We start from the raw sequence: 12,820 nt of genomic DNA on the forward strand, positions 1-12,820 counted from the left end.
GGTCTGTGGTTACTGGTGCTAATCTGGCCATTCTATGCTTGGTCCTAACATACAATAAAATAAAATAATGCCAAAAGACTGATCTATATTTTTAACACCTGCTGCTAATAGTACCACCACTTACAAAAGTAGCTGTATGAGATCTTCCACAGGACTTTACGGAGAGAAAGAGAGAAAGGGGATCAGGGATCCAGTATCCCTTCTGTTGGAACTGTTGGAAGTCTGTCAACCTCTGCAGTCTGCTTCTTTTAGTGTCAGAGAGAGATCAAGATACTGAATTTTGTGCATCAAATTTGAGTTTGGGAAAAGACCACTATTGTTGAGATTAACCTTACAGAATGTTGCTATTATCTTACTTTGGGGGAATTTTATTTTCTAAGAGGGAGAGGAAGACAGAAATCAATCCTTCCATCTTCAAGGCAATTCACAATGTGCACACAGCTCTGCTGTATCCAAAGTGCTACTCTGCTACTCCACACAGACAAAAGAGTCATATGTTCCCTTTTTACATTCAAAAAGAATATGTGAGTTTCTTACTGGTTATATATGCATATAATTTCAGAGTGATTTTCCCTGTTATTTCTAAACAAATGTTCTAGTGGTCTAAATACTGAGACAAGGAGCTATATTTTCTTAATTACACTGCAATTAGTGACACATTCAACAGACACTGCACCCTCATTCTCAACCTGGAGTCATATACAGTCAGCCAAATTCCAACACAAATAGGTATCCTCTTTTACCCCCTAGAACAAAAAAATAAGATCACGGCTTAGCCAAAGACATATTTATTTATAAGCTTGACAAAGACACTGCCTACCTTCAAATATCTTAGTAATAATCCACTGGGTATGTGGGTATATTAGATCATAAAATGCACAAAAACATTTCTTAAAAAAACAGCTGGGCGCAGTGGCTCACGCCTGTAATCTCAGCACTATGGGAGGCCAAGGCGGGCAGATCACAAGGTCAGGAGTTCGAGACCAGCCTGACCAACATGGTGAAACCCCATCTCTACTAAAAATACAAAAATTAGCCAGGCATGGTGGCACATGCCTGTAATCCCAGCTACTCGGGAGGCTGAGGCAGGAGAATCACTTGAACCCGGGAGTCGGAGGTTGCAGTGAGCCAAGATCGTGCCACTGCACTCCAGCCTAGCGACAGAGTGAGACTCAAAAATAAACAAATCTCAAAAACAAATAAACTGCCCATAGCATACATCCTATTCCCACATGGACCTGGTTATGCTGGTAAAATAGCAAAAACTGAAGTCTAGGGGAAAAAAGAGTGACCAAGATCAAACGTGAAAACTCTAAAGACTAAATTATCCACAGCACATTTCATATTAAACTGTCTCTGTTTACTTGCTTCCAGTCCAAGAAATAGAATCCCTGTGCCACTAGACATGGCTGGTTTTCAAGTGGGGTCAGTTGCACTGCCATGGCAGGGTTGAGCCACACCAGACAACACTGTGTAACAGGATGACGCTTCATTCTGCTGTCATCAACAAACTGCTAAGGGATATTTACAACACTCCTTTTTCTTCAGAAGATCATAGTTTGTAGCAAACAAATGTCCTGCCCTATTTATTCTCCGATTCATGTTAAATTTAGAGTTTTATTTGCTTTATTCTTTGCTCTCTGTTCAGAAAGGGAGAGGACAAAAAGGCAGCTAAGTCAGCTACGGTACCCCGCCGATCTCTAAATATTAAAATGCCCTAATGGCCCAGATACTAAATTTGCCAACTTTGAGAGATTTCTTCACACCAAATTTGCATTTTAAAAACAAAATAATCTTTTGTATCCCTTTGTGCTAATTCTCCTGAGACAGTGATCACTAGAATGAATCTATTGTTCTGTTGTTTTTTCACTCATTTTCAAACTGGCTAAAATTTTCTATTACAGACCCATAAATGTTTAAACTCCCCTTGAAAACCCACTGGACCCTTAGTCTTCGAAAGGATGTCTATGTTCAGATCACAGTGTTCTCTTTTCATACCCTGGTCCAAAGTAATAGTATTCTAAGTCCACTGATCCCAATTATTTCCAGCATTATTGTGAACGTAAGAAAACCTATATTTAGTCTCCTGGATCTAAGACCATGTGCATAAAAAGTTTTGGTTTCATAAAAGCCATGAAAAGCTAAGTGTCACAAAAATTTCTCTCTAAATAATAAAGAGTTCTCCAGAAATGTTTAATCAATTTACATACACATACATATACACACAGACTGACCAACTTATGTTAATTAGATCCTACCTGCCAGGGCCCTTATTAATCTGATTGATCAAGTACCTACAAGTTGACCAGTGTATCTATTTTCTCTAAGCAGGCAAACTCAATTCTAATTACTATTTTAGGAAAAAAAAAAGAATCCCACAATAGGTCCTAGGGAATCAAGACAATGGACTGGAAGAAAAACCTTAGAGACAGAATGTATACCAGCTGAACTGAAAATACCAGATGTACATGGAAACTGGAAAATTTCTCTCTCAAGAGTAGCCTGATTACTCACAGAATCCCTAGAAAGAACAGTACATTTGCCATTGCAGTCACTCAGCAGAACAGATTTAAGGGACCTGAGGAGGGCATTTTCATATCTCTAGGCGTCAACCACTTCTGATTACGTTTCATTCTGTTTGTCTAAACCACCAATAAGACATTTACTCTGTTAACCTACATTAGGAAATGTTTGTTTCCCAGCTGGATATCCTAGTTTTATCAGAGCTTTATCATGGCTACTACAAGCCAACAAATGCATTCTGTCTTCAACAGGCTTAGAGTCCCAAGACCACTTCTGTCCCCATCTTGCCACAGATCTTCCCCAAAGCAAACCAAAGGCTATAGTAGTACCACTCTCTTTAAAGGTTTCTGTTTCGGAAGGGCCAAATATATAGCATGACAATGATAAGAAATTGCACTCTTACCTTACAAACAAATTCTTCCATTTTTTCCATAGCATGATGGGCTTGTAAGAGAGGGGACATGCCCATAAACCCCTCATCTTCCTGAGGAGCTTCATCACTGTACTCATGTTCCTCAGAGCTCTGCAAGGCAATCACAGAAACAGTCAAGGACAGAGACTGGGAGCCAAATGACACAATCAATACATTTCCCTTGCGGAATTATAATGAAATTCTTAAGGTCAAGACAAGGCCTTAGACAAGAATCAACAATATAGTAAGTCAGTTTATTATAGAATTATTAGTATTAAAAATGAACACTAGCACTCAATTCTTCTCTGACAGATGAATTAACTCTACTATAGCAGCATCTCTGTTTCAGTAGCAAATTCCTGGCTTTACTGGTTTGTTTTTTAAAAATCATGTCATAGACCCCATAATAATATTACATAAAGTTGAGAAATTACTGAAGGGAAAACCTCCAAGACTCACACCTGAGACACATAAAATAAATAACTGTGATACACAATGTGGTAAGTACTCTAGTGGCAGAGAAAGAAACGGGAGAAAAACATTTAATAAATATTTAAAATATATCCAACACAGAGGAAAGGGCTTTATATATAGGTCATCTAACTTAATCCTAACAACCACCTTATTAAGTAAGTATTCTCATTCCCATTTAACATATAAGAGCATTAGGCAAAGAAGTTAAATAAGTTGTCCAAGGTTAAAGCTGAAGTGGAAAAGTCAAACTCCAAAACCCACTGCCTTTCCACATTCTGGAGAAAATGACTGATTTGTCCAGGGAAATGGAAAAAGAAGTGACAATCTGGTATGGTCTAAAGAGATAAATTACTACAATTAAAATTTCTGCCTCCAGACCAAGGTTCACACTGGTTTAGATAAAATGATATTGTGAGAAGAAGGGCAGTAGACCGGAAGTCAGGAGACCAAAGTGGTGAGGCCAGCTCTACCACCAACATCAATGGATCCTCATTGCAGGTCCATTTTCTCCCTATATATCAAGGGAGGAGTTTAAACAATCTCTACAGTCTTCTACATCTCTAAAAAATTCTATAATTCTTTAACTCAATGAATAAGACAGCACAAGAGAACCACAATTCCATATGTAACCAAGAGTCTGTTTAGATAAACAGTACTGCTAACATGACTGCACAAAGAAATGAATGAATCCTCTACCTCTAATCAAAAAACTAATTGGTAAGAACGAACACAGAGGCAATGGGTAATCTACTACAACACTTTAAATTTGATCTTGTTTAAAAGGAAATTCTGAGATTTTAATTTTCCTATTCAGTTTATAAGACACTAACTAGAGGCTATGATGTGGCATGTGAGACATGTTACACACCCAGTCTGATTTTATAAAAACATATAATCTCCAAGAAAACCATCTTGAATAAAATAACCTCTCCATCTTTGTTTACCTAAAACTTACCATCTATCTTTCAATGACTAACCTTCATAGTTCCTATTTAAAATCCTTCTTTAACTATCCTAAACTGAAATTACTGCTACCCCCAAGCCCCAGGACCTTTTTTTTTTTCCTTTGAGACAGGGTTTTTGTTTGAGACCCCAGGGTCTTGCTCTGTCACCCAGGCTCCCGGAGTACAGTGGTGCAATCATGGCTCACTGCAGCCTCAACCTCCTGGCCTCAAGCAATCCTCCACCTAAGCCTCCTGAACAGCTAGGGCTACAGATGTACACCACTGTGCACACGTGTGTGCACGCATGCACTACAGGTATGCACCGTGTCTGTTGTGTGCATGTGCGTGTTTGTGTGTGTGTAGAGACGAGGTCTATGTTGCTCAGGCTGGTCTTGAACTCCTGGCCTCAAGCAATCCTCCTGCCTCAGCTTCCAATGTGTTGGGATTATAGGTATGAGCCACTGCACCCGGCCCTGGGACATTTTAGATTGCTTTCCTCATCCCCATGAATTTTAATAACACAGATCTACTATCTATGTACTGTGGCCCTATGGGGGTTTACAAACCATAGTAGTATTTAATAGTTTTTCACCCCCCTACCCCACCAAGAACCAACTTTCATTAGAGACTGCATAATCTATCTAATCCACAGCAACTGCTTCTTCTGACTTCTGTTTCTTCTGACTTCTTCTTCTGACTTCTTTAGCATTTAAGTCTGTGCCTCTCATTTGACAGTAATATCTGATTACAGCTCTTTTACTGACTAATACTGTTTTATTTAATGTTTAATAGAATTTTACATTTTTAGTGTATCATTTCCTAAACTAGATTTCTAAGTGTCTGTCTTCTTCCCCATGGCTTCTGGAACATACTTACATGATGGCTAAATTGATAAATGCTCTAGAAGACTTTCAACAATAAGTTAATGAGGGCTGTGCCTAAACATGAAATTAAAATGATAAAATTCCATTAAAATTATATAAAACCTGAAAACGGGCAATAGCTTGAAATGATTATAGCAGACTGATTTTAAAATATAAAATTATATGTTATATAAAATAGCTCAGATATTTGCACATATTCAACATGCATTTGATTCTCCACAAAGAAACAGAAACAAAGAGTCTTTATTCTCATACAAATTATTGTCAGCAGTTTCAAAACTACAGATATGCATATAAAACACAATATGGTTAATGTATACTGCCATTAGGTAAAACATGATGAAACTGCACTCTGAATCAATATGATTCAGTAAGTAATCAATGAGATTACTCACAATCAGTAATTTTGATTATCAGGCTAAGTGCAACTGGTTACATACAGGACTACTGAAAGCGGCCAAGACAGGAGGATGGCTTGAACCCAGGAGCTCAAGACCAGCCTGGGCAACATGGTAAAACCCCATCTCTACAAAAAATATAAAAATTAGCCAGGAGTGGTGTTGCATGCCTGTCTGCAGTCCCAGCTACTCACGAGGCTGAGGGGGAGGACTCCTTGAGCCCCAGGAGGTCGAGGTTGCAATGAGCTGTGATCGTGCCATTGCATTCCAGCCTGGGCAACAGAGCTACACCCTGTCTCAAAAAAAAAAAAAAAAATTACTTTAGTAAAGATAAATATCTCCATCCATCCCAATATGTCAGCAAGATTCAGAATCTTTATAAAAGAATTATTTCCAGCCAGGCACAGTGGCACACACCTGTAATCCCAGCACTTTGGGAGGCCAAGGCGGGTGCACCACCTGAGGTCAGGAGGTCAAGACCAGCCTGGCCAACATGGTAAAACCCTGTCTCTACTACAAATACAAGAATCAGCCAGGTGAGGTGGCAAGCGCCTGTAATCCCAGATACTCAGGAGGCTTGAGACAAGAGAATCGCTTGAACCCAGGAGGTGGGGGATGCAGTGAGCCGAGATCGTGCCATTGCACTCCAGCCTGGGCAACAAGAGAAACAAACAAAAACAAAAATATTTCCTTCAGAAGGGCAAAGTATTAATAAATCTGTTGATTTATCAAGTATTATGACCAATTCTTACCCTTGTATAAAGGAATATTCACAAATATGTTCTCAAAGGATAAATTAAAATACTAGACCATAATTAACTATTTATTGTGTTCAAGTATTATGGAGTTGCTAATGAGGTATCCACATGGTGTAGGTGGTAGTAAATGCAGTTCCCTGGGTTAGAGAGAGGATAAAGTAGGAATACAGTGGCAGGGTTAAACACTGGCCAAAACAGGATAAAAAAATACTTTCCCTAGGGTATACCATATGTCACATACTGATGGCTTGGAAAGACTATGCTAGACACTATATTTAAAATAGTCTCTGTCTTCCAATATTAAGTCCAAATAACTATTTTATTATGAGTGAAATTACTATTTCTAACTTCCATCCAACAGCCACCAAACCACAGTACCCAAAGATACCTCTCTGAACAATAAATTGTGTCTGTATTCAATGATCACATACATGCTATGTTCTGCTTCTGTTGTCATACTCCTTACCACACCCTCAACAAAATTATGACAAGAAACACGACATTGTTACAGATTAAACAAAACCAAAGCTGCCAAGAATAAAGGCATAAAACTTAATTCTCCAGGTTTTTCTATGAATAACTACATTTAAACGTGTAGAGGTCAATGCTTTGAAATGAGCACAAAGACATTTTGAAATATCTCCCCCCTCCCGCCATCTGTTTTCAGTAAAGTCCATCTGTGAGAACTTTGCTGACTGTATTTCAAAACATAGTAACATTTGACTTTGATGATCTGTCCAAACTGCAATCTAAAATGAGAATTTTCCAGAGTACACTTTACCTTTGGAAAGACAGAGAACCATAGTGATAAAGATAAAAGGTCTTTAAGATCAGTCTAATATGAAAATAATTCACAAACCTATTGGGTATTTATTGGTTTTGGCCTAACTCAATTCAACAGAGTAATTCAGTTTAACAAATATTTATTAGATGATTAAAAATAAGATGAATAAAACATAGTCTCTGTCTTCTACGGACTTACAATCTAATAAAGTGCTAAATTAGCCATATAAATGACTATCATAGAAAAAAAGGTATGGCTAGTTCAAAGATAGAAATGATGAGGCTCAGGAAAGGCTGCATGAAGAATAAAAATTTTGCAAAGATGAGATAAAGGAAAATAACCAAGAGGGAAAAGCAAAAGTGCCATGTTGAGAAAAAGAGACTAGTTCATCTAAAGCTTCAGGGGCATTTAGGAAAGTAGCAAAACATAAATGATGTATTTAAATGTTAGTGGAAGTACACAAAGTGACACAAAGACTCACAATCATGATACTATCTACCATCCACAATTAGACGAAAAAGGTCAAGAAGTGGTACAATATCCAAGGGTTGGAGACAGTAAACTTTTGATTAAAATTTGTCTGTCTTTATAAATGTCATTGAGAACTGAGACCTTCTGCATTCACACAGCTTAATTACGAGGACTAAGATCTAAGGCCCCTATATCAACATAACTTTATTATTTGTTCTAGGAAATTCTTGCCCAGGAAGGTAAGAATGCAAACCAGTAAATAACTTCATCATTAGCTTTAGGAATTTCTCAAAAATTCACTTAACTGAACAACAGACTGCTCAATTAGATCCTTAGAACAATAAATTGCTCAACTGGGCAAACATGCTCACTTATCAAATAAATATTTGTTTATCAAGACTTGGTCCAAGAGTTCTATCACAAACTCAGCACAGGGCCAAATAAAATCTCCTTAAACTACTTGAACCCAGACCCCAAAACCCTGTAAATATCTATATCCAATACTTTCTTTCTGAAATACTTCTAGGACTCTTTAGGGCAGTGTTCACCCTTACTAGAGTATATAATAAACCTGGCTCAGTTTGATCAACAGGTGATTTTTATGGTCTTTTTGCAAATTGACAGGTTGAAGCCAGCCTTAACTTTAGAAATTGGTAATGTGTAGCAAGGGCATTAGCAAGCTGCTATTACTAACAAATGAAAACAAAGAGGTTTGTGGAAACATAGTTATCTATAAAAAAAAAAATGATAGCTGAAGAATAAGTACTGATGGATGTATACCCAGTATTCTCCAAAACAATAACTACAATATCTAGTCTATATGAATATTCATTTTGGCCTGCCTAGAAATATATATACTCTGACTTCCATCAAAGCTTAATGGAAAACATCTTTAAAATCACTCAGTTTTTAAAAAATTATCAAACAGCAATTCTATCTTCTTTTTTTTTTTTTTAGATGAAGTCTTGCTCTTGTCCCCCAGGCTGGAGTGTGATGGCGCAATCTTGGCTCACTGCAACCTCTGCCTCCCGGGTTCAAGTGATTCTCCTGCCTCAGCCTCCCGAGTAGCTAGGATTACAGGCGCCTGCCACCACGCCCGGCTAATTATTTATATTTTTAGTAGAGACGGGGTTTCACCAGGTTGGCCAGGCTGGTCTCGAACTCCCGACCTCTGGTGATCCACCTGCCTCAGCTTCCTGAAGTGCTGGGATTACAGGCATGAGCCACCATGCCCGGCCTCTAATCTTAATTGAATTTCTCAAGCAGGCTTCTCCATGAAAATAAAATGAAGTGATTGATAAGAGTCTATTTACAAGTTAGTTTTCTTATAATAAACTATTATATAGTGGCATTCTTGATTTTCGTTAAAGTAAACCAGTTTAACAGAATATGAAGGTTGAATGAATAAAAGTTCCTTATCTCCCAATTTATAAAGAAGAATCTGGAGCAGAGGAAAAGTAGGACAACAATAAAGGCTGATCTCTTTATTCAACCTAGTATCTTGAAAGCTCAGACAGGGAGCAGGGAGACAGAGGGGAGCCATAAAAATAAAGATCAGGACAACCTGGTTTGAAATGCCTCTCTTATATTTTTGTCCAAAAGCTTACAGAATGCCTCCTAACTATACACTTTAGCAAATATAGTTAAAAGAGTCCAGGCTTTAGGGTCAGAGGCCTAGAGGCAATGGTCTAATCATTTCAACCAGTACACAACATTACACAAAATTTGAAACTGATATAAATCGCAAAAAGAAATTTGAATGATGGTTTAATACTGGACCAGGAGGCTAAAGACCTAGATTTCAGGCCCCAGCTGTCTTGTCTTACTTACCACCACATCCTCCACCCCACTATACCTTGACTTTTCATTCCAGCTATGCTAGACATTTTTCAGGTTCAGACATCAGTATGTGCCAGTGTGTACTCAATAAACATTAGCTATTATTATTACTATTCCCTACAGGCATCATATTACATCTGCTTCTGAATCTTCACATCTGCTGTTCCCTTTGTCTAAAATGTCCTTTAATCCTTTCTTAGCTAAATCCGTTTGCAGCTGGAGTTACTACCACAGTAATCTGTGCATAAAATCACACAGCACTCACCACAAATGTACTGATTTACCTGTCTCTCCAACTAAACTACATGCTGCTTAAGGGCAAAAACTATGTCTTCTCAAGTCCAAAGTGCCAACGCATGGTAAAGAAGCTAAAAACATTTACAGAAGGATTAAAAGCATCCATGTGTCTACTAAACTAAATGACTTTTGGGATCCCTTCCACTCTTGACAGTCTAGGAACCAAGTTTGAGTACCTGAAAGAAAGTTGGTACTATTTAAGAGAAATTAGGATTAGGAAGTTAGAATAGAAGGAAAAGCTGATGGGGGAGTGGACAGTTAACCTTAGTTTAACATTAGTTCAATCTGAAATGGTTATAAGTCCAATAAAGAAGAAAGCACTTCTCATGTGAAGGCTATAGGAGAAAAAAGGGGGAAAAAAAAGAAGACTGCACTAAGATGATAGATTTAGAAATCACCTTTATGAAAAGGTTGTTGAAGTCAAGGGTGGCTGAGATATGTGGATATCTTCAAGATGTGTTTATCAGATTTACTACAGTTATGGAGTAGTCAAGTACTATTATAAAGGAAGGACAGAGTAACAATTACTATTTATTATACACTACATGCCAGACATTGTACTAAGTGCTTTTTACAAATTAATCAAACCCTCATAACAATTTTCTGAAATGAGTATATTTCTATTCCCATTTTATTAAGTGGAAATCTAGATCAAACATGGTAAATGAAGAAATAGAAGCTAAGAGAAGGTACACAGCTCTAAGTAGTACCTTAATTCCCAACCTAACACCACTATCTTGGCTAATTACTTCAAAAATTATGCAAGTGTATATGCACATTAAATGTTATCTGTAGACTGAATAAATGTCTCATATTCATAAAGTAGGTGTAACTACTTTAAAATACATGTAGGTGCTGAGTGAATTACAAAATACAAATTCATTTAAGATGAACTGAATTCATAGCCAATTTGTATCGTGTATTTTTTTCAAACTAATATTTAAAATGTGAGTATCATGTAGTGAGGTCTGTTAAATATTTTTGATGTTTAAAGGGAGAATGGGATCATCTTCCTAACCCAGTAATTCCACTCACAGGTATGTAGCTAATGGAAGTGCAGACATTTGTTCACTAAAAAACAAGTACTGGAATGTTCACAGCAACACCATTTATAATAGCCCCAAGTCAGACACAACCCAGACTGCCTTCATATAAATAAAATAAAAATTGGTACAGTAATATAAAGAAATACCACAGACCAATAAAAATGAATAATCTACAGCTATACCCAGAAAATACAGATGAATTTCACAAACATGATACTGAGCAAAAGAAGCCAGATACAAGAGTACATATGGAATGATTACAATGAGATAAAGTATAAAAACAAGCAAAATTAATCTATGCCATTAGAAGTCAGGGTAATGGTTACCTTTGGGGGAGTGGGAATAGGCAGTTACTATGAGGAGGTAATAAAGAGACCTCCAGGAGTGCTGGTTACACAGGAGTGTCTAGTTTATAAAAGTTTATCAGACTATCCACTTAACGATATATCTACGTACGTGTGTGTGTGTGTGTGTGTGTAATACTTTAATATGTTTTTGTTGTTTTTCTTTGAAGGGTCCTCCTACGCAGAAGTTTGAAAAATAATGATAGAGTAGAGATCAGGGATACAAATTTAGGTCACTCTGAGTACAAAACCCTGCTTTTTTCCTTTTACCAAACTATTTCCTTCAAAATTATTTACTAGTCCACAGAAATGGCTTCACTAAATAAAACCAGGCATGATAAAAGTGATCAAAGAAGGCATTAAACAGGGCCGCTTAAGCAAAGATACCTAACTGGATTGATTTATGAAAAAAGTAAACTATGACCCTCACTCATTTTTTATCCCATTACAAAAAAGTATTAATATAGTGTCGGGGACCACAGAAATTTTGAGGATAAGAAAATCTTAGATGTTTATCACCCAGTTAAACATCTCCATTTTAATGTAAGGAAAATGAAACTCAAAGAAATCAAGAAAATTGGCCGAAGTCACACATCTGGCTGACAGTACAGCCAGGACTAACACTCAGGTTTAACCATTCATTTATTTACTTAAATATTGCACAAATACAATATTCTTGGAATATACGTTATATGTGTAATTTTTTGTTTTGAGCCAGGGTCTTACTCTGTTGCCAAGGCTGGAGTGCAGTGGCACAATCATGGCTCACTGCACCCTCGAATTCCTGGGCTCAAGTGATTCTCCCATCTCAGCCTCCCAAGTAGCTGGGACTACAGGTACATGCCACCAGGCCCGGATAATTTTTGTATTCTTTGTAGAGATAAGGTTTCGCTATGTTGTCCAGGCTGGTCTCGAACTCCCGGGCTCAAGCAATCTGCCCACCTCAGCCTCTCAAAGTTGTTAGGATTACGGGCATGAGCCACCAGGTCCAGCCATTCCTGGACTATTTTGGATGCAGAGAATAAACATGTTCAAGTGAGTGGAGACAGATAACCACCAATCGATTTTTTATAAGATAAATACAAATCTAATAAAAACAAAAAGAAATAAAGAAAGATTAACTTTGTCCTTTGGATATAACAGAGGAAGTCTTTTCTTTTTGACACAAATATACACCACCAATGATATGCTACATCTAACATTTATTAAGTGCTTTCTCTGTACCAGGCAGTGTTACCACTGCTTTACATGCACTAAGTTATTCTCAGGCCGGGCGCAGTGGCTTACGCTTGTAATCCTAGCACTTTGGGAGGCCGAGGTGGGCGGATCACGAGGTCAGGAGATTGAGACCACGGTGAAACCCCGTCTCTACTAAAAAGACAAAAATTTAGCCGGGCGTGGTGGCGGGCGCTGTAGTCCCAGCTACTCGGAGAGGCTGAGGCAGGAGAATGGCGTGAACCTGGGAGGCGGAGCTTGCAGTGAGCTGAGATTGCGCCACTGCACTCCAGCCTGGGCGACAGAGCGAGACTCCGTCTCAAAAAAAAAAAAAAAAAAAAAAGTTATTCTCATTACAACCCTGTGAGACAAGAGGCATACTACTACATACTGCATTAACAAAAGAGGAAACACCCAGCTCCTCTAGGCCC

At 37.9% G+C, this 12,820-nt stretch overlaps 1 protein-coding gene across 21 annotated transcripts in view; it reads right to left on the bottom strand.

Moving 5' to 3' along the window:
* Positions 1 to 12,820, bottom strand: part of ADIPOR2 (adiponectin receptor 2) — a 98,386-nt gene that overhangs the window by 12,503 nt on the left and 73,063 nt on the right. For all 21 annotated transcript variants that reach the window (XM_055281134.2, XM_063639944.1, XM_063639930.1 and 18 more), the window contains one exon: positions 2,927 to 3,046. In XM_055281134.2, coding sequence (XP_055137109.1) covers positions 2,927 to 3,046 — 120 coding nt within the window. The remainder of the gene's footprint in view (positions 1 to 2,926; positions 3,047 to 12,820) is intronic.

This window comes from Symphalangus syndactylus, chromosome 5 (assembly GCF_028878055.3).
Source record: "Symphalangus syndactylus isolate Jambi chromosome 5, NHGRI_mSymSyn1-v2.1_pri, whole genome shotgun sequence".
NCBI classification, from domain to species: Eukaryota; Metazoa; Chordata; class Mammalia; order Primates; family Hylobatidae; genus Symphalangus; species Symphalangus syndactylus.